Source organism: Periplaneta americana, chromosome 15, assembly GCF_040183065.1.
Source record: "Periplaneta americana isolate PAMFEO1 chromosome 15, P.americana_PAMFEO1_priV1, whole genome shotgun sequence".
NCBI classification, from domain to species: domain Eukaryota; kingdom Metazoa; phylum Arthropoda; class Insecta; order Blattodea; family Blattidae; genus Periplaneta; species Periplaneta americana.
Genome location: NC_091131.1, coordinates 148,169,508 through 148,193,294, shown reverse-complemented (window position 1 = coordinate 148,193,294; position 23,787 = coordinate 148,169,508). Strand labels below are relative to the sequence as shown.

General features: G+C 34.9%; 1 protein-coding gene and 1 long non-coding RNA gene across 7 annotated transcripts in view; one reads left to right on the top strand and one right to left on the bottom strand.

Annotated features, from left to right (window-relative positions):
* The window catches only part of LOC138715437 (uncharacterized), a 125,627-nt gene that overhangs the window by 27,597 nt on the left and 74,243 nt on the right, over window positions 1–23,787 (bottom strand). The window lies entirely within an intron of this gene.
* Window positions 1–23,787, top strand: part of LOC138715436 (CD2 antigen cytoplasmic tail-binding protein 2 homolog) — a 100,310-nt gene that overhangs the window by 51,853 nt on the left and 24,670 nt on the right. The window contains exon 3 of one of the 2 annotated variants that reach the window (XM_069848339.1): window positions 19,195–19,342. The exons of the other annotated variant lie outside the window; for it this stretch is intronic. Within the exon in view, the coding sequence (XP_069704440.1) occupies window positions 19,195–19,253 (59 nt within the window). The 3' untranslated portion in view covers window positions 19,254–19,342. Of the gene's footprint in view, window positions 1–19,194; window positions 19,343–23,787 lie in introns of those variants that run through there. 2 annotated transcript variants of the gene reach the window in all.

Sequence of the window (23,787 nt, the reverse complement as noted above, 5' to 3'; positions counted from 1 at the left end):
TCTTTAGTTTGTAGAGAGGAATATCAGCAGAGATGAGAGAACGGCACAGGTCGATGTTAAACTCAGATCTTACATTCGATGTTGTTGGTTGTGTTAAAAACAATTGTCTCTGCTTGGAATTTAGTTGTTTGTTGGCCTGATGTTTACTAGTTGTAATGTGTTGTTGCACCAGGAACTTTTGTGTAGATGATACTGCACACTGACACAAATTACAAAATAATATTTTATTGTCAGTTGATAAACCATCTTCTTTAAATTCTGAAATGTAACTTGTTAGTTTTGATTTTAAATTGACTGAATGACGTACTTTTGGCATATTTACCGTCTTTATAGTATGATTTACAAAACTGAACCTATGTGTACTCTGACTGGCATTTAACTGTTGAGCTGCACAACTGAAGTCTGTTAAAAATTTTAAATTAAATTAATACAGTTTTGTAACTTACTTTCCCATTGTTGATAGGACTGCTAATTTTCAAATAACTCTGATGTTAAAGGGATTACTGAACATGTGTTTAAATCTCTATTGTTGAAATGTATTTTTAAAAGTTAATGGAATTTTGTTTTGTTTTATTGTTAAACCTAATATAATATGGACTGTTTTATATGAAATATGGAAAATATATGGAAATTAACGAAAATATGTACTAAACTCTAAAATATGGAAAAATATGGAAAATAAAAGTAGGATTTTTCAACCCTACACATTGTGAAACATAAAGATAATGCAAAATATAAATTATATTAGCTTTATAAGTAAATATGTATTTACATATAAATCCTTTCCCTGCTTATCACATAAACGATATTATACTTGGAGGAAACTGGGACATTTGGCATCCTAGACACACTCTTTTGGGACAGGGGTACAAATGTTAGAAATTCGAGACTATCCTAGCTAAACTGGGACGTCTGGGGACGCTACTAGGTAGCAAGAAAGGATACCACATAGAATAGAGAACCTACTTATGTCCAAGAAAATCTGACCATGACAATGCATTTTCTGATTGCTTGGTGATTCATATACTATCCGCAATATCTAGTCACAATTTCCTAACAGTCTATAAGTGTTACTGTTCCTGAAATGTATCAAGTTCTCAACCATCTCGCTACCAAGGTTTTTTACAACTTACTACTATACTACCAAGGGGGGGGTAATAAAATTACCACCATCAAAAACATATACCGATCTTTGTTAAGCATTTGAAATATAAACAATTTACTGTATGTATAGACTTACGAAAAATGTTGTTGTTGTTGTTGTTGTTGTTTTCTAATGCCAGGCATTTGACAATAAAGCCATTTGACCACTTGCACTCCAATATTTTTCAAAGATATTGTCATGGTTAGCCACTGACGCACAGATTTTGAGATGTTCTGAATCCATTTCTTCATTTGAGTTGCATAATGGACAGTTAGGAAACTGATATATTCCAATTCTATGCAGATGCTTGGCCAAACAGTCATGGCCTGTTGCCAATCTAAATGCAGCTACAGACGATTTGCGTAGTAAATCAGGAATCAACTGTGGATTTTGATGCAGAGAGTTCCATTTTTTCCCTTGAGATTTGTCATCAAATTTTGTATGTTGAAGTCTAAGTATGTAGATTTAATCAATCTTTTCACAGAGGAACACGTAGATTTAGTAACAGGTCTGTAAGTAGCAGTGCTGCCCTTCTTTGCTAAAGCATCCGCATTCTCGTTTCCCAGGATTCCACAATGGGATGGTATCCATTGGAATACAATTATTTTATTGAGTGTTATTAGTTGAGAGAGCATTTTATTTATTTCTGCTATTTGAGATGAAGGTGTGTGTCTAGAGACTATTGATAGAATAGCTGTTTTGGAGTCTGACAATATAACTGCATTTTTAAATTTATTGATGTGGCAGAGAAGATTCCTGAGACTTTCACTTATTGCAGTGATTTCTCCATCAAAACTTGTTGTTCCATATCCAAGAGATCTATAAAGTGAGAAGAGACAGCACATAACACCTGCACCGGCACCTTGTTCCCTGGAGATCAAGGATCCATCGGTGTATAAATGAAGCCAATTTTGTGGAGGGTACCTAATATTAATTGTCTCTAAAGACAATTGTTTCATTATTTCAGTGTTTACTTCTGATTTCAGTATTTCTTGTGTTAAATTTATATTATACTCTATATTTAATAGTGTTAAAGGGTTTGGTTTAATTTGTAAGTTTTCTTTTAAATTCGGGATGTTGATTTTCTGTTTTAATTCTTGAACCATGGATATGAAACTTTTTTGAGTTTTTAATCTACGGAGAGGACTGTATGAATGCCAATTGTTTCCTGGTAATCTGATAAGTTTTTCATATTAAATCAGTGCTTTTTATTCTATTAATTATCATTTTGATGCTGTTAATATTAGTGAGGAATCTCATAGAATCTATTGGAGTTGTTTTGATTCCACCAGTGATGAGTCTGAGAGCTTGGTTTTGAACACGTTCTATTTCGTTTATGAAAGGTGAAGTAATTAAAATTTCTCGCAGTACGTCAGAACTGGCTGTATAAACATTTTGTATGTAGTGTTCAAAGTATTTCTAGAGCAACCCCATTCCTTTCCAGCTAGTCTTTTCAGAAGGGAGAATCTTTTACGAGCTTTTTCAAATGGTTGTTCCATGTTAACTTACTGTCGAAAATAACTCCAAGATATTTGGATTCATAAGTCCTAGGAAGGTGTTGGCCATTGTATTGGATATTGAATTCTCTTTCTTTTTTACCAAGTGAAAATATTTGGTAGTTACTTTTGCCTAAATTGAGTGTCATCAAATTTGATGTACTCGTATTCCATTCATGTAGTGGATTTAGAGCTTTAAGAGCAGAATTATGAATTTTGTCTCTATGTCTGTGAGATCTCGAAGTCCACAAAACTATGTATATCATCTGCAAATAGTGCTGTTTTCATGTTTGATTCCTCTAATATGGAGAGTAAGTCATTTATATAAATATTGAATAAAGTTGTGCTGAGGACAGCGCCCTGGGGTAGACCTCAATATGTTTGTCTGTAACTAGAAAGTGAGTTATTGAATTTAGTAGCAATGAATCGTTGACTAAGGAATTCTGATATCCATCTGAACATATTGCTGGAGATACCTAATTTCTGGAGTTTTAATAATAATTTATTTCTCCAAACAGAGTCATATGCTAACTGAAAGTCAATAAATATTGCCAAGGCATCTTCTTTTTTGTTAAAACTGTTTTTTATTTCTTGGCCGAGGCATATGACTTGTTCATTAGTAGAGTGTAGTTGTCGAAAACCGGCTTGTCTTGGTGATAAAAGATTTTGGGATTCTAAATACCAAGTTAATCTGTTGGAGATCATTAACTCCATGGTTTTTGCTATCATGCTTAATAGTGCTATTGGTCGATAACTATTAACATCATGAGCAGGTTTCCCTTTTTTGTGAATTGGTACAATGATTGCTTTCTTCCAAGCTGCAGGAATTGAGGTGTTCCATGATAAATTGAAAATGGATAAAAGTACAGACTTGGCTTTTTTCCCCAAATGTTAAAAAATTCTGAATGAATGTTGTTGGGACCTGGAGATTTCTTGGTTTTTAAATTTTGTATAGCTATGCTTAATTCTTTGGAAGTAAAATTTTGATGGAATATTTCAGGTTTTGTGATATTGTTTTTTTATATATTTATGTAATTCTCTTTTGATAAATTTGTCATTTTTTTATATTGGGATGTAATCTGTGAGAGTTTGAGTAGTGTTTATTAAATGCATTTGCTATATCTCTACTATCTGTTAGTGTTTTGTTATTGTGAATAATAGGTTGGCTAATATTTTCCTGTGTATTGGAAATATTCTTCAGAAATTTATATGTTTTAGCGCTATCGGTTCTGTAATTAATATTTTCGATAAATTTATTAAAACTGTTCTTTTTTGCTGTTATGATTGGTTTTTTAAGAATGGCAGTCTTCCTCCCCCAATCTCGAGTATCTTCTGGTGTTTTGCTATGTTCTGCTTTGATTCTTGCTTTATCTCTATCTTGTTTCAATAAATTCAGGTTTTCTGTCTAGAATGGGGTGTATTTTTTTGGTTTGCCTCGTGGGATGTGCTTTTTTGCAATTTTAAGAATAGATTCACAGAAATATTTGTTCAATCTATCTGAGTTTTTATTTTCCATTAGTGGTGTGTTGAGCTGGATGTGTTCGTCTAGTTCTGTAGTAAATAGTTTCCAATCCGCTTTCTTAAAATCCCATGTTGTTTTGTTACTGTAGGGTTCTTTTCTTCGGTTTTGGTGGAGATGAATAGAAGCAATGATGACTCTATGGCCAGATCCGGGGTCTTCAATTATTTTTTTCTTGGTTTCGTGATGGATATCTGATGTTACCAGTAATAAGTCTGGATTTGTGCCAGAACCTGAATAATGTATGAAAGTAGAGGGATCTTCTTTTCTATAGACAAAAAGTGTAAAAATATAAAGTAATCATCTTATTTTAAAAAATACAGAGTGGTTCAAACGTCCTGTTCCATTTTGTTGAAAACATAGTATACCAAAATTAACGAACTTTAGATATGTTACCAATGACACAATGAGGTAACATGTACAGTAAATTTAAATTTACCTCCCTTTCATTTCAAGACAAACTCCTTAATGCTACATAATTTTGACATGGTAGAAAACACTTCTGTACAAGCAATGAAAGTCAGAGTACTATAACATAAATTGGAAATCAATTCAGTTAATTTTTGAAATTTAAATATTAGAACACCATATATAAAACAATGAACATTTCAAAAACATTTGTTTATAATAAAATAAAATAAAAATTTTTTGAAGTTATAATAAAAATATAAAACTAATAAATCAAATTTTAGTTCTTTGTTGAAATTAAAATATTCGAGCACCACCTATATAACAATAACATATCAAAAAGAGGAAGTCCGCCTGGGTAGCGTAGTCAGTATAGCACTGACCTTCTGTGCTCGAGGTTGCGGGTTCGATCCCGTCCCAGGTCGATGGCATTTAAGTTTGTTTAAATGCGACAGCCTCATGTCAGTAGATTTACTGGCGTGTAAAAGAACTCCTGCGGGACAAAATTCCGCCACATTGGCGATGCTTATAAAACCTCTGCAGTTGTGAGGGTCGTTAAATAAACCATTATCGAAAAGAGGCTCCACTAATAATTATTTCAAACAAAATCACTTTTAGAAAAACCATAACACACAGAAATAAAAAATTAAAAATAGGGAACAAAAAAACATGATAATATAAATAACAATATAAAAATTAGTATAAATATCACAAAATAAAATAATTTGAAAGCAGACTAACTTAGAAATTAAGAGAATTAAGCTACAGATTGAATTTTATACCCTGGAATTTTCATGATAGATTATCAAGGAGGGTAACAAGATCACCCCACATGAATAATGTGAATTATATCTTAAAGTAGATTAATTATTTAGGTTATTTTTAATTCAAATTGTTAGTAGGCATATAACGAGAAATACATGGAATTTCAAAAAGAAATATGGAGAAAACTGAAAATTACATTGACAAATCATCAGTGGAGTAGTTCTATTGGCAGCAGGAGGGTTAATGAAGGACTTAAACAAAATACACAAGTATAGTAATTTTAATAGAATATTCAATCTTACATTTAGATTTCGGACACTTTTTCTGTTAATGGAGAAAATAATGATAAAAGACTCTGTGCATACACTACTACATTTCCAGAAAACTTTAATTTTTCTCGCAGAGTAAATAACACGTCTACCTGTCGTGTTCTCAAAAGTGTATATTTCCTGCTTCTGCTGCGCTAAGTAAGCCTCCTCGAATTGATATTTTTGTAGTGAGTTATAGCGAGGCAATTCCACACCATTCTGACATCAGCCGAGTGCACAGGTAATGTGTCAGAAGTCTACAGGTAGGTATTCTTATTTTCTACCAATATATAAAAGGTTAAGTAACACCATGAAACACTATTTTTAAAAATTAAAAAAGCCTGAAAATTCATATCCACATCTTGGCAATTGGACGTACTTGATGCTAGAAAAATTTGGGTTTGAATTGAGTACATTGCTTGACAAGGTTAGGGGAATTGAAGGAATTTTCTTAATATGGTAACGGGCATTGTGGTGGATGAACATTACAGTATGATGTTGAGAACAATGTATACGGTAAACTGTAGAAAGAACTGGATGGCATGTTTGGACACACTGCCTCAATTCCACATCAAGTGAACGTTTATAATAGCATGTTGGACTTTGCTCTGTGTTATGGATGAACATTGCTACATCTTTTAGCTATAAAGTTCCCGAAGATCTGGCATTCAACCACTTCATGTTGCCTTGCTGCAGGTGCCATTAAAATTTCAAATATGCCATATTGAGTTTCTATTCCTCGATTCTTTGTTTTTTAGATATGAAAGGTGGAGATGAAGGCGTATTATCTTTATTATTGTTGTTCTTTCTGATGAAATAAGAAATAATAATCCTCGTGTTTTTGGTTTCTCTTTTAGAAGCAATGGAAATCAGGAAAGTTGAGGGGTCCACTCTGTATTATTCTATCTGCGGCATTTGAAGAGTCAACTTAGAAAAAAATTTTTATTTATTTGGAACAACTGGATAATGCCTGCCATACAGCAGTGCCAACTATGCTCACATCGGGGCTCACGACAGGAAGAACTTGGCTGTGAGATCAAACTGCACATGCACAGACTTCTCTTGTAGTGTCAGCGTGATTCTTATCTGGATTTATTTTCGCGTGTACATTCCAAATCAAATGAAGTTCCATTTGTACTCCAGTTACCCATCTTGTATATACGAAGGTTAGGTTTGGTTAGTTTAGGTTTTCATTAACCAAGTCCGCACATGTACGGTTTGATCTCACAGTCAAGACCTTCCTGTCGTGAGCTACATGTGTCATTAGTGACCAGGCCATACTAAGCCGTAAACAAAGAGAATCGAAATGTTACTAGTAAAATTGGTGATAATATTCTTTAACTTTACTTTAGTAGGTTATTTTACGACGCTTTATCAACATCTTAGGCTATTTAGCGTCTGAATGAGATGAAGGTGATAATGCCAGTGAAGTGAGTCCAAGGTCCAACACCGAAAGTTACCCAGCATTTGCTCATATTGGGTTGAGGGAAAACCCCGGAAAAAACCTCGGTCAATGTAGAGTATCCACCACCCACTGAACGAATAATATTGATTAAACGAGCGTTGAGCGACTTCCTCCGATTTTGGAAGACACCGACGCACTTAGGTTAGGTTAGGTTAGTTTACGCTTTTATTATTCCAAATGTTTAGGATTAGTGTAAAACTGGCCTATGTCTCCTATAGTGGGCGGGACATAAGTAACATTCACCAAAACCTCAACCAGGTAACTTGTCCCGACCGGGAATCGAACCCGGGCCACCTGGTTTCGCGGATAGACGCGCTAACCGTTACTCCACAGGTGTGGACGATATTCTTTAATAATTCCCTGTACTTGTTAAATGTAAGATCTATGGAGTATAATGGCGATTTTTTTAATACACTAAAAGAAAATGCACATTTTCGAAGATATAACACTTTACCACAGACAAATTAATGAGAAATATGATGTGGTCCAGGGAATATCGTTGAAATCAACAGTGTGTGCAACTGACATTAATACATTATCTCCTCGTCAAACCCCAGCCAACCTTATCACTGGCAAAGTGTGTAATTAACACTAATGTACTTATCTCCTCATCAAACCTTATCCAACCTTGTTGCTAATAGTGGAGCTATCTCTCAGTAATGTTGAGAATGAGGGAGAAAGTGAGAGAAAAAATTAATTTTTCCTAGTAACGACATCACAGGTAAATGTCATGTCCTTATGTTAACAAAATTGTGTACTTGATTATCATTGTAATGGTACATTGAAAGCTGCGGTACCTAATTCTCCAGTTTAGTGGTGTATTTTTTTCTGTTGTGATTAAAAATTATTCAGTCAATTATTTGAGAAACTACACATGTTCCCTTCTGCTTAGTTTTGACAAAAGTGTAAAAAACTGTCAGCTGTATATGATTTTCAATATTCCTGACTATTCTTAAGAAACTTACCTTGTAATCTGAAGGTGCAATGAGACCCGAAATTTCCAATGTATGTGGTTTCTCAAATAAAATATTAGTAGCACAAAAAATCAGTATATTTTGCTTTAAGTATGATATAGTTTGACGGATTACTGGTTTTGACGGATTTCGGGTTTTAACAGTACTGGTAACATATACATTTTCAAATTAACATACATATACAGCTTACACAGCATAGATTTACCTCTAATAAATATGGTTTCTTTGCAGATAGATGAATGAACGTTATTTAGAATCATATATTCATTTCCTGCTGCCTCTAACTTTTTGCTTTCATTGCCAGACTCTTTCAACCTTCCCTTCTTAATGACTGGTTCAGGAATTTGAAACAATATATTATACGCAACTACCTCGTTATACTCACTAAGCTATAACACCAAATACAGCAGACCAGCTGTTACAATATGTTGAAGGAGGGAAATGCACACGAAAATCATTGCTACTTGACACTTTTGTAAGGAAAGTGGCTTGGCTAACTGGGTTGTGACGTCATTGAAGCCGTTTGATGCTCATAGGTACTACCAGTACTTACTAAGTTACGAATTTCACTTAGCACTCTTGTAGAGGAAATGCAGAATATGAAATAACTTCATTCTACAATAAATATGAATTGTACTTCTTTGTTTACTTGTTTCCTTGTTTGTTTATTTATTTTTAATTTGGCTCTTTAGCCCTTTTGTAAGGTTAAGTAGGTACTCAATTCAAAGTGAGTTACCACAGTTTTTTTTTTCCCCCATAATGAAGGATGGTTTCCTTAGCAAAATAATTTCGCGTGAATATCTTTATGAACTTGTCATAGGAAATGGAAATTTTGTGCTCACACTAAAATATGTTTAAAATGTGACAGCATCATGCATTATACAAGTTGGTATTTAAATAAAATTGAACTTACAGTGTTTAATCCTTCTCGAAGCTTGTCCTTCCATAGAAACGGCAAAGTCTTGAATACAAATCGTGTATTCTGATATATTATATCCTCAGTTCCAATAAATGAAACTTTTGAAATAAAAAATATGTAAAAAGATAGGAAACCACTGTGTAAACACAAACACGACCTATGTAACAAGTACCGGGTACTAGGAAACTACCACCATATCTAAATACTGATAGGCCTATATACATCTTTTGGTATATAGTAGGCTATACAGCAATGAAATGATTCAGTAGAAATTAATATAATGCAATTGAAAGCTATCACATTTTTACATGTCTTGTCATTCAGTCAGATCACTGCTTGTTTAGTTTGTCCACAATGTAGAACTGGTTGTTAAATGTTTTAAATTAAAAAAAATAGCATTTACAGGATGGAAGAGCACTGACAATACGATATTATCAAGCATTTTAATATTGCATAAAACATAATGTAATAGTTATTTAGATACCAATGTCGTAACGTTTTATTTTACAATACGAGATTTTGTCAAACAAGGCTGCAGGCCGAGTTTGATAACCAGTCTACTATTGTAATATGAAGTTACGACATGTGTATCGTACAAAGTTTTATCCGCTTTGATAAAAAAATAATGTAAAATTGAATATTGTCTAAATGTAACATTTTTATTGCCTGCTATATAATTTGCTTTGTAGGTGATCGATTCATATAGAGGGCCTTGTACGAGAAACATTAGAAGCTATATACATTTGCTTTGTAAGTGATCAATTCATATAGAGGGCCATGTACAAGAAACATTTGAAGAATGTTATTATTGTCGGTATTATCACCATGACTATTTATAAATATAAGTGTCAATGGTATTGTATTAACAGCTGTACTGATTTATTAATTCCAACAAAATCGCGACAGAGGTATGAAGAGGAATATAAGAAGTTTGAAGATTGGTGTAAAAAAAAAGTAGACAATATTTCTGAAAAGTTTATGCTGGAATATTTTTCAATGAAAAGTGAAAAGAAGAAATCAAGTTCTCTGTGGATTCATTATTCTATGCTGCGGTGTACGATATCATTGAAGAAAAACGTGGACATCAGTAAGTAGACACAAATTGTTAGCTTTTTAAAGCAAAAAAGTGAATTGTGAAAATGTTCCTATTAATATGTATAACAAATAAAAAGCTTACAAAGACAAGCATCCTGCTGCTCCAAAGTTGCACTCGGGCATGGGTTCGATTCCAGCTTGTGCTCATTACTGGTAGTTTTTTCCAAGCTTTCTCTAACCATAAGGCGAATGCGAATGTCAGGTAATCTATGATGAACCCTCGGCCTCATCTTGCCAAATATCATCACGCTATTACCAACACAATCGATGCCAAATATCCTAGTAGTTAATACAGGGTCGTTCAATAACCAAATAAAAGAATTGCAGAGAGCAATCAGAGTAGGGTAGATGCACTATCTGTGGCCACTTTTAGGATTATTTTTAAGTTTATTTAGAAAATCAATAAATGGGACACTATAATCCCCAACTTTCTTGAGGTACGTGCTAACTAATATGTTTACTATGAACTGTTTTATTAGCATAGCTCAAAACAAATACATACACTTACACAAAAACTTTTATACATATTTACAATTTTCACCATTTGTGGCGACGAAAACGCCATTTTTGGCCACCCGCTTGTACCATATGTGGCCATTTTTGTTTTTGCCATAACATTGTCACAATCTTTCATTTCCATAAATTTAACAAGATAAGGGATAAATTACTGTAATTTGAGTTTACAAATGAGCATATGTTTTGCAGCAGACAAATCTTAAATACAAACAACATACTATGTTAAGCTTACTAAATAAACAGAAAAATCACTCCACATTCAAACGTTTAAAGCCTCCAGAGAAAATGAAGCATATTGCACGGTCATCTTTTCCATGGAATTTGGGAAGAGATAACACTCTTTCTATTTGTTCATTGTCAACTACTGATATGTCATCATTTACAATCCATTTAAATTTATTCGCCCCAACTCGTCTAGCAAATTTCACAAGCCATCCATCAATATGTTTTTCTTGTATTAAACCCACAAATCTTCGGACACTTTTCTTGTGCCTAAATGCAACAAGTACCCAATCATTTACTTCAGCCTCTTTGGCATGAACATTTTCATCACTGGATTCGTCACAAAGTTCAGATTCAGATGAAATAGCAATGTCACTTTCGGATGTGGTTATTTCATCTTCCATCTTCCTTTGATTTTTAGTTTTTGATCTTTAGGACACTTTCTGTTTATTTTCACGCCTCTTCTTAATTTCATTCTCTTTCTGCTTTTTTTTTTTTTTTTTTTTTTTCAATTTGCTTGCTTCACAACTGTCATATTAATTCTTTCATATTTATACAAAGTCAGAGGAGGTGCCAATACTCCAGATGCATTCACTGTGATAAGTGTTGTAATGTTCTCCTTATCACTAGTCTTTGACGTGTCATAAACATGCTCATCTTTGGGTGCTAGACCTAAGCCTCCTGAGGGTGAAAGGCAGAATGAAGTTTCATCACAATTCCACACTCTCTGGGGATCATTTAATATTTCCTGTTCTTCAGGAGTAAGCAGATCAGTAATTTCCCTAAACCAATTCCGGATTTTTTCCTCTGTGATTAATGCCTGAGCCTTGTTGATATGCTCTGCTTCTTTTATACTTAGATCAGGATGTCTTCTCATAAATGCATCAAACCACTTACGTCCAGGTCTGCAATTGATGAATGGTGTGTTTAGTTTACAGTTTCGTACAATTTTTTCAACATAATCCAGCAAGCTTTCTTTATTTATTGGAAATCCAGACCTCGCACAACTTTTCAACCATTTTGCCAGCAACATCTCCGAGAACCGCACACTGTCCAACTTTTCCAGATGATTCAGGTGCACGTCCTGATAGTTTAATCCTTAACGTAGATCTGGGAACATTAAAGGTTGTGGCAGCTGTTGCAACTTTCATTCCATCTCTCACTGCACGCAGAGCACGTGATACTTTTGATGGCGAATATTGAAATAATTTTCTTTTGTATTCACGATTTTTCTTAGAACTCATGTTAAGTAAAAGTGCTGTAAAAAAATAAAATAAAGAAAATACAAAATATTAGAATTTCCTAACTGGAATAACACATTTCAAAAGTGGTCAGAAATGGTGTGGTCATTATTGTGATCACAAATGGTGCTTGATACTACATTCATGTTCCATTTGTGGCCATCCCTGGTATCAAGGATTGTGATTATGTTTTCATAAAATACTGAATATCAGTAGATACCTTTATGCTTTGAGATGGATCACAACAACAATATCATGTAACTTTATAGAAACTAGTACAGGTTTTATATTGTAATTCTTACCTGCAACTCTAAAGAAAATACGTAAGCAAGAAGCACAACTTCAATACATTTATGAATTAACCATTTCGTACAACAAAAGATTGGAGCTGAATGGCAACCAATCAGAATCATGGTTGCACAGCAACACACTGGAACATGTTAGCATGATTCCCATTGCCAGAACTAAATTAGGCACTTAATATAACATTTTAAATTCGAAAATGGCCACTAATGGTGCACTGACCACAAATGCTACGTCTACCCTAGTATAATGAAGCATTAATGGTTGAAGTGTTGATCAAAATTTTTCAGTGGTGGTGGTAGCATTATGTGTAAGAAAAGTAAATAGTTGGTGTACTATGGTTGATGTTTAAGAAAGTTAATATAGTGCTAATAGTACCTCCCTCATGCCAATAACTCTGCTACAGAAAAGAATAATAAAATTATGCCTTAATAAACTCTTGATTATCCTTCAGAACTGTTGTATTCAGGATTTAAAGTATTTGACTTCCATCATATTTATAACAAGATGTATTATTGAATTTCGTACATAAAAAACCGAAATATATTTAATTTATATTCACATAAATATAAAACCAAAAGATCAGAAAACACATATTACGCTTAACAGAACCTAAATGTATCATAGCTGTAGCATCACAGTAGCAACTTCAGTCCAAGGCTTTATAACATGATAGCTTAATAGCTAAATTCTCAAATATACAATTTACTAATACTCCTTATTTCAAAAAATCAATTAAAAATTGCTGTTTAGAGAGAAAATTTAAGATTCATTTATTGTGATATCTTTTTTCTTCTTCTTTTTTCTTTTTCTTTTTTTACTTTTTACTCTGTTATTTAATAAAATATCTTATGTGGAATGCCCTCTGAGCACGAGTATGGAACTTACTCTTTCTGGGGATGTTAGAATGTTTTTATATAAAAAAAAACAATATGTATCTTTGTTCTATGAGGGCTATTCGTAAAGTAACTTCAGTTTATTTTTTACAAACCTGTGAATAACATTACAGAATTGGGTTACAATATGTTTGAAATTATACACCCTAATTTATTTTTCCACACAGTTTCCAGTCACATTGAGACACTTGTCATAGCGTTTGACGAGCTTTGAAATTCCGCAATTGTAGAATTCGGCCAACCTACAATGCTGGTTTTCAACTCTTCATCATTGTCAAAGCGCTTCGAGCCAAGCCACGTTTTCATGTGCATGAAGAGATGGTAATCGCTAGGCACCAAATCTGGGCTATAGGGAGGGTGATCCAATACTTCCCAGTCAACTCTTGCAGTTTGGTCGCAGTACGACACGCTCTATGCGGCCAGGCGTTGTCATGCAGGAAAATCACCCCAGAGCTCAACATGCCACGATGTTTGTTTTAAATGGCCCTTTTCAAGTTTGTTAGTGTGTTACAGTAACGCTCAGCGTTAAAAGTGGCATTCCTCTCCAAGAACTCCACTAGCAAATTTCCTTTTCTGTCCCAGAAGACAGTTGTCATAAGTTCCCTCGTGGAAAGTGTTTGACGACACTTTGTGGATTTTATCGGGGAGTGAGTATGGCCCCACTGCATTGATTCAAGTTTTGTTTCTGCATTCACATAAAGCACCCAAGTCTCATCTGCTGCCCTCATCTGCTGAGCCTTTTGCTCCTCAGGAGTTTAGGCATCCATCTGGCAGAAAGTGTCGTAGCCCAACTCTTCGGTAATCACCTTGTACAGAAGAGTACAACTAATCTGTGGAAAATCCTCACTAAGCTCTGACATGGTAAACCTGCGGTTTGCTCTAACCTTTTCGTCAACGAATCAGATCTGCATTCATGATACTCGGTCGACCACTTCTCTCTTCATCATGGACATTGGTTCGCCCATTTTTGAACATACGGCACCATTGTCTTACACCACCTTCACTCATTATGTCTGGCCTATAATCTCCACAAAATTGGAGATGAATTTCATTGGCTTTACAGTTTTTGGCCACAAGAAATCTTATTACAGAAAGTATCTCACACCTGGCGGGACTTGCAATTGCAGCACACATTTTGACAGGAACAAAGACACGACCTTGACTCTACCGCTGCTTGATGCATACTGCTTCAAGATACACTCCACTGCAAGAGCGGCGCCACTGTCTCTGTTGTTACGCACGCTATATGAAAACGGAAGTTACTTTATGAATAGCCCTCATAGCAGTAAAGTATTATTATTATAATATTGTTGTTTCAGTACATCACTGCCACTTCTTATGAATGCCATGGTGTATTTTTGGTCTAGAGTAGGGTGACCAGATTTACAAAATAAAAAAACGAGACATTTATTAAAGTTGACATGAATCAACATTTTATCTAAACATTCATTATTAGCCTACTTGTGTTTATATAATGTCAGTGAGCAATAAGGTCCAGTTTTATTTATATTAAAGTAATAAATACTACACTGTTTACAATAACTAGGCTATAATAATTGTTGTTTTCTAATGCCAGGCGTTTGACAATAAAGTCATTTGACCTCTTGCACTCCAATATTTTTCAAAGATATTATCATGGCCAGCCACTGAAGCACAGATTTTGAGGTGTTCCGAATCCATTTCTTGGTTTGAGTTGCACAATGGGCAGTTAGGGGACTGATATATTCCAATTCTATGCAGGTGTTTGGCCAAACAACCATGGCCTGTTGCCAATCTAAATACAGCCACAGACGAGTTTCGTGGTAAATCGGGAATTAACTGTGGATTATGATGCAGAGAGTTCCATTTTTTCCTTTGGGATTGTTTATCAAATTTTGTTTGTTGAAGTCTAAATATGTAGATTTAATCAATCTTTTCACAGAGTAATACGTAGAGTTAGTAACAGGTCTGTAAGTAGCAGTGCTGCCCTTCTTTGCTAATGCATCCGCAATCTCTTTTCCCAGGATTCCACAATGGGATGGTATCCATTGGAATACAATTCTTTTATTGAGTGATATTAATTGAGAGAGCATTTTAGTTATTTCTGCTGTTTGAGATGAAGGTGTATGTTTAGAGACTATTGATAGAATAGCTGTTTTGGAGTTTGACAAAATAACTGCATTCTTAAATTTATTGATGTGGCATAGAAGATTCCTGAGACTTTCACTTATTGCAGTGATTTCTCCATCAAAACTTGTTGTTCCATACCCAAGAGATCTATAAAGTGAGAAGAGTATGTAATAGAGTAGTATGGATACTTGGCTTAAGTCACTGTTGACAATTTTTTATGTGGCAGCTAGTCTGAATTAAATAGGTTAACTTATCTGTTTAAAAATACTTCAGATTAATTGGACCTTACAATTATATTCATGTCACTGTATTCTGAACTTGTTTCGTGACAAAATTTTTTGCCTCATATTACCTTTTAACCAGTGGTGATATTCAAGAAATTTAACACCAGTTCACTCATGTGTACCTATGTTAAACATATACGGTATATGTCCATGGTAATTGCAAATATTACTGAGAAATAATAAGTATTTTAACATTCTCCATGAAGATCAACTGTACAATTTGCATCATATTTCTTTGATGAGTGAATTTGCTGTAGAAGTGTTGGCTTTTCCTTCAAGAAACTATAAAAGTCCATGCAAGACACATTTTTGAAATTACATTTTGTGATTATGGTTTTAACTGGAAACTGATTCCTTTCGTCAGACCAAATTGAATTCAACAACGAAAACACTCTTTCTGATGATGCATTGGTACCAGGTACTCCTAACACAAAACTTACAATCTGAATTATGTTTGTAACACTAAGTTAATGTATTTATCTTTCATAATAAAATAAAAGAAAAATAAATATCTTAATGATAATTTAGGGAAATGCGATGCCATTTAAAAAAACGAGACATTTGGCGCACCGAGCATACTTTTCTCGGGACAGGGGACAAGAAGCTGAAAAAAGGGACAATCCCGTTAAAAATGGGGCGTCTGGTTACCCTAGTCTAGAGAAAATATTAATACTTTCTTACGAAAACGTTCCTATTTTTTACGAGTATTACTGTAAAAGAAGTGTATTTTCCCTGGACCAAAAATACAATATGGCATGCTAGAAAGTGGCAGTGATGTGTTAAACATTTAGGGCCGTATTCCAGTGGATGATCAGCGTTTTTCGTATTCATAAATCAGTGAAAGCGATTTGATATGATTTGAATTCTGTACAAGTAACCAGTGGATAGCAGGGGGCTAGCTTAGTACGCTCATAGTGCATGCTGCGAAATGTCTATGAATATCACCCATAATGTTAAACTAACCTGATGTAACAGTAATGATAAAAAGTACTCTGCATATATACTCTGTAGCGGTAAAGTGTGTTGTATTTTATTCAATGCACTCTATGTTCACTGTTGATGAAGACTGAAATAAATGTTATTTGCACAACCACACTTAATGCAGTTCGAGCTTGCTAAACCCCTTTTGATGTCACAGCGAAAAACCGACAAGCTATGGAACACAGCAGTTCAAGTAAGACAGGATACACACCAGAGACGGTTCCTCGGGGGAGAAAAATGTGAGGAACGTCCTCCTCACATTTTTCTTCTTTCGAAAGTAAATACCAAATAAAATATGTGCCTTGAAATGCAAGGAAGATTCGATAATTTTTAAGTTCACAGCTATAAGAAAACCTCGGTTGATCGAGTTTTAAACGATGCGCGCTCATGTGCTGCTAGAAAACTCTAAGAAAGATGCGAAATTGTTTGTGCGGAGGAAAGCCAAGACATTCCTCCTTTACTGCAGTTAGCACACATAGACAACAGCGCACTAGTGGCCAGAGAAAGAAGCAGAGTTTTAAAGCGAGTAAATGAATGGAGAGGGAGGAGATCCTCCTCTGAATCAGTCATGGGCGGGAAATAGAAACCGACTGGTCGTGCAGCAAGCTCGCTACCGCTGCCATCTAACGATCTTGCATTCAACCAGACTATAACATATCTAGGAGGAGGCACAATAAAACAGTTTTAACGCAACGCTATGAAAGACACCGTATAAATTTTTTTCTAAAATTATAAACCAAAAATATTATTCATTGCACTTTATATAGGCTACTATTCATGGTTTGAAACTTTCAAGGATATTTGAAAGTTAAAGTCGTGTTTATATAAAACAAAGAGGAAGTAGTTCTACATTGGTATCACAGATCTTTTTGGCCCCTGAAATTCACTTCTATTCATTGTTTACTAGACAGAGCAACAGCCAAGTTGTCAGTTTTGTACAAATATATTTGAAATTGAAAGTAGGTACTCCAAACTACATTATTTTAACATAAAAAATTGGCCACCGGCAACTTTGAACAATAATGGTAGTATGACTTTACAAGAACTGATATTCTTAAAAAGCATGTGATACTGAACTTGTAAAATGTACATGTGGCAACACAGACCACTTGGGTGGGTGCTGTGTTCTCGCTTTCCTCAAATTATTTCCCATTCCCATTTCCGCAGTTCCGATTACGTGTTAGTAGCTATAGTCTCTTCCAACACGTGTGATGCTGTAGTGTGCTCGAAAAATGCTGCGAGGTGAATTTCCTTGTAATTGTTAATTTGTGCAATTATTCAACAAAGAATGGAAGTGAAAACATTATATTTTATGGAAAATTTAGGAAACTCAGTTTACAAGAACAGATTATTGCTATACAGAAGGGAAGGCCAACCTCAACACTACCTGGTCTTACATGTGTGCATGTTGGCTAATTTGCAGCATGTTTCATTCAAGAAGGTGTCATTTCATCCTGTTACCTTCTTTCCTCCTCTTAAGAAATACGCAGGAGCCGCCACTGATACACACCAGTCGATACAGTTACATGAAGCAGTATGCATGGAACATTAAGCATGCATCAAAGGAGAATAAACGAACGCCTTTAGGTGCTACTAGTCAGGCCAGATAATGCAACACACAAGCAACATAATGCATGTGCCTTGCATCATAACCAAGATAAAACATGCTGATTCTTTGTGTCGTACTTCATGCAACCTGGCCACTACAGCCCAGAGTTCAGTTGTCAGTGTACACTTTCCGATCATCATGAACTACCAGAAATTTAATGTGATGAAGAGGTATCCAGTTATTTACGACTATACAGGAGCAGATTATTCAAAGAAGAATCTCAGAGATAAAATTTGGGCGGAGATAGCTGCAGAAGTAAAACATAAACTGAAATAGGATTGTCCGGGAAAGTAGCTATTTAGTTCTCGTACATGTATTCATTCATTTATTTATTTGTTTTAAAATATAAATCTTCACTTAAATATAAATATCCCACTTCATAACAAGTTTTATTAAGCCACTGGGAATTAATTGCCAAGGAAGAGCTACGCTAGACTTAAAAAAATAAGAAACTGACCTATCCCTCGTATAGACATTTTCATCTGTAGGTCGGTCATCATACGGCGTAATGGGCAGCACAGCACCAACTAGTGTTGCCAACTCTCCCGTATTTAGCCCCAATTTTTAACAGTCTCCCAACTTCCACATTTTTCTTCTCTTCGATCCTTTTTCTCCCTTATTTTTGCATAATATAAAAATTTATTTGAAACATTTAATTTTTATATGGTTGAAGGTGATTTATATGATGGATTCTGTTGTTCCAGAGATGCACTGAAATGTGCAGCTAAGCTAATACAAAGAGTGTTTCTTTTATGAAAAGTGTCGTATGTATGTATATATATATATATATATATATATATATATACATATACACATACATACATACATACATACATTCATATATGAGGTCTCGCCATCCTCATTCAATAATCGAGACTACTATTTTTTGTTAGTAGTCAACATGTAGATACCTATTAATTTTGAGAAAAATTCGTTCCAGCACCGGGAATCGAACCCAGGACCTCTCAACTCTGCGTGCTGAGTGCTCTTTCCAACTGAGCTATGCCAGGACACGATCCATGGTGCCAGCCGAACTCTCCTCATTATATCATCAATGACCTACTACCTGCATTTTAGACATATACCGGTAAGTCATATATGCAGGAGCAGTGCTCCTGGAGCACATATTTAAATGACTTTATGGCCAATTTTAACAAGCTTTCTTTAATACTGTTAACATTGATATATACCTATACTCACATATGAAGTCTCGCAATCCTCAGATGTTCGAAAAAGGAGAGCGACACTTTAATCAAATCAGAACTGCAAATCACAGTCAACTTCAACTATTCATGTAGGTAATTTTTACAATTTGTTTGAAACTATTACGCTAGGTAAAATATCTCAAAATACTTTAATTTAAGCCTAACTGCCAAAATGTAGAATAAAATTGTTTTTAGTGCCGCTAACTGAATTTAATAATTTTTCAATTTTTTATGTCAAATATTGTAGACCACTTAGTCTCCCGTATTTTCTTCAAAAATAGTTGCCAACCCTAGCACCAACACTATTTCTACCCAAGTCTTCAACAGAAATCAGAGTGAAAAGTCCATGTGCTTGTGTAATACTCATACATGTTTTCCATCTATTAGGAATATTTACAGTTTGTCGTATCTTCAAATGATTCTTTGGACATTCTATAATATTCTGCGAATTTTTCTGGATCCTGTGCTAACTCTACCAATAAAAACACTACAAGCACCATGATTTTCAACATTTTGAACCAATGAATCCGAAACCTATGCCTTTATCTTCGCATTCTTATTATTGACAATAGCAGAAGATCTCCATCTGATGACTCCACACTGAATGGCTCGTTAGATCAAATAACATGGCGTTATGTGTCACACTCCATGTGCCATGCATCATGTTTCTTGCACCATTCGGTGTGTTAACGTGCAGGGGCGAATCTAACTACTTGGCGCCTCTAGGCAGAGAAAAATATTTCTGCCCCTTATTTCGCCCTATATGCGTCATTTGGATCAAATGAAATAATTGATTCTGCGTCATTATTACTGTTTCTAATATCAGAAACGCCTGACTAAAATAAACCACACGCTGCACTATTTTCAGAAACTACTGTTCACCACATTATTACACTCTGATGTACCTGGACTCGAACTGGACCAAGCTGGCTATGTTTGTTTTTTAAATAACACATATTTTTGCACTTTTTCTCACCATTTCCTCTCTTTTTATTGCCTTGTCTTTCTCGAGTTTCTGGTATTGTTATTTAGTCAACTGTCTGAAGACAGGTATGGACCCCACAAGTGACACCATCAAGGCATCACTCATAAGGCAACTAGGCCAGGAGATAATGGGGTAGGGTGACCAGTTCCTTTCCCCCTCCATTGCATACATCGCTGACTAGCTACATATTACACTAATCAGATTTTAGATGCAGTTCATCCTCTGATACATATCGTCAAATGAGATGTACTGTCTGGTAATAGATTTACATATCAGCCATAACCTCAATCAGATGTGTTTCCGGTATTGAGAACCACTGACATTTTTCCGACTGTCACTTATTATAATGAAAATTAAAATATGTCTCCTAGGTACAAAACAACTGCACTCTTTACCGTTTCAAATTAAACTGAACTCCCAAGCGTCCGGCTGATACAATGACTGGCGGTATTTTCTTTGAATTTAAGTCTGCATGGGGATTACTGAGTGTTGATACTGGCTACTCTTATGACAGAGCAGCGTCTCTCTCATCATTTCATCACAAAGCTTATGATTGCGAGCAACGAGATTTGCCTTCCTAACGTATCATTATATAATACCAGTAAGTTCTTTAATGTTATTTCGTGAGACTCTCACGATGAGAGGGCATAACATTAAAAAAAGGTACTATTATTGCATTGTGACACTAATATTGAAAAACTGTCATTTTTCCTTGGCATACTGTTGATTAAATTTTAACTGATTGTTGCCAATGTTATTGATATCTTTTTCATTGTGCGTTTAAGTTCATGTACTCTTTTAAAGAGTTATGAATCAAATTTTAAAAAATGTAAAAAAAAAAAAAATTAACAGTAATAGCTTAAAAGCCGCCCCTCAAATCTGTCGCCCTAGGCAGCTGTCTAGTCTGCCTAGGCCTAAATTCGCCCCTGGTAACGTGCCTAATCGATTTTATTCAAGATACAGTCTCAGGTTGTGCACCCAAGTTACAAAGTACAGCCCACATACTGTAGGAACGCGGCATGTTTACAGCATGAACTTCGATTGCAAGTCTGGTTGCAGTGTAATGTTTACCTTCCTGAATGTTACATATTTTTATACGAATGTTGTACTTAGATTGTACAGGTGATATATTGTTGCTGGTCCAGATCCTAAGCACTTGACAATAAGTCAATCGCTGTCTTGTATCCCAATATTTTTGTACGATGTTATCTTGTTGTAGCAATGTTTTGCATCCCTTGATGTGTTCGATGTTCATTTCTTCATTTGCATCACACAATACCGTACACGGGCTGATGTATGTTGAAATTCCTATCCTGTTCAGGTGGCTTGTCAAATAATCATGACATGACTTGTTATCAACCTGATTTATGAGGCCCTTGAGGGATTATCTCGGGGTTAACCATTCAAAATTTCCAGGTTGTATCATTTGCTCCATCCGAATTTTATTGTTTTGGGCAGATCTGAATTTACTTAGAAGTACTGATTAGAACTGATCGAACTGATTAGTTGTTTTACAGAATAAAATGGAAGTCTGTTATTGGATTGTTGTAAAATTTCAGTTCCCTTTTTAGCCAAAAGTCTGCTGTTTCATTTTCCTTATGTAACAATGGGAAGGAATCAACTATTTTTTTTTCTGTAGTTTAGTTAGATAATGCATCTTTTTTTATAATCTTGTATTTCAGCCTTTTTTGTGGTCTATTGTAAGATTATAGTCTGTATGGCTGCCCTTCAATCTGATAATTAGAATTTATTTAATCTGTATAAGAGATTTTGCAAACGTAATATGTAAATAGCCAGAAATGCATATATAGATTGACAAATCGAACTCAAACCCTGACAGAGTTACTACGTGAGTGCTGGCTGTCTTGGGGAGGAGCAAGTGAGAAAGCACGGGGGGAAGGGAGAGAGCACTATGCACTGTGTACTTGCAGGTCCACTCACAGTTTGTCAAACCTGCTAACAAAAGCTTTAAAAGGTTGACTAGTTGCCTGCAATGCTATCATAATGGAACCTTCCTAGCCGACAGAAGAGGCAAAAATGAAGAATCCGTTATTGTGGTTATACTGGAGAGTGGTTCTTCTATTGGTCGCGATGCCCACACGCACCCTCTCAGATATTTACATGGTGATTGGTGACTGAATGACGAGGAGCGAGGGAGAGAGAAGAAAGAAAGAGAGAGATTCCAGAAGTTGGCGTATTTTACGGGGTTTCACTTGAAGTTGTCAAACTATAGAGTGTTAGTTGGTAGGCCAGAGGGAATAAGACCTTTGAGGAGGCTTAGACATAGATGGGGGAATAATATTAAAATGGATTTGAGGGAGGTGGGATATGATGGTAGAGACTGGATTAATCTTGCTCAGGATAGAGATCGATGGCGTGCTTATGTGAGGGCGGCAATGAACCTCCAGGTTCTCTAAAAGCCATTTGTAAGTAATAGGCCTATGTAAATAGGAGTAACTTAAAAATTTGTTGTATATTCTCCTACATAATAGTAAAATGAAAAGACAGGACATATTCATCCCAGTTTCTGCACCTCTTGAATATGATATAAGAGATTCATCCGTATAAATTTGTCAACACTCCGTACGTGTGTATCTTGTCTCAATTGTTTCTATAGCCATAATCTTCAAACCTAGTATATCTGTAGCCTACATATAATATTTGTTTGTAGTTTATAGACATTACTTCAATAGTTTCTTTAAAGCTGTAATGATATGTATTGAAAACTCACTTTACAACATTTTTTGGTGTCTAAAAATTGCATTAATATTACTGCCAGGATACAAACGAACGTGATGAAATAGAATGGCGAAGTGTTTGGCAGCAAAAATATATATTTTTCTTGTTTTGTTTTTTCCTCCCAATGTATAAAGACCATTATTTCGATATGTAGACAGTGTATATTTCATATGATATTATGCAAGTACTTTCGTTCCTTCACAGTTTATGACATTGTCACATAGAATATATGATGTTTCTTTCAAATAATTCACAATTTAATGCACATTAATTTTATCTTCCATTGTTTTATATGAAACTTTTCATAGCCTATTTTTGGAAATCTATTGAATTCCCAATATGCTCAGTCAGTTTAAGAGAGCAGTGTATTATGATAATAGATGTTTGAAAAAATTTTAGTTTTGTCCTTTAAAGAGAAAATTTGGTACGAACAAATGTAACTTTTTTTCCTCAAAATACAAGGAGAAAATAGGGAATACATAAACAAAGAAAATACAAGACGATCAAGGTGAAGACAGATGGATGGGCAGGAAGGCAGATAGATTAATTTTTTCCATAATATTCTTACAGTTGCTTTATAGCATAGAATATAGACTAACATATC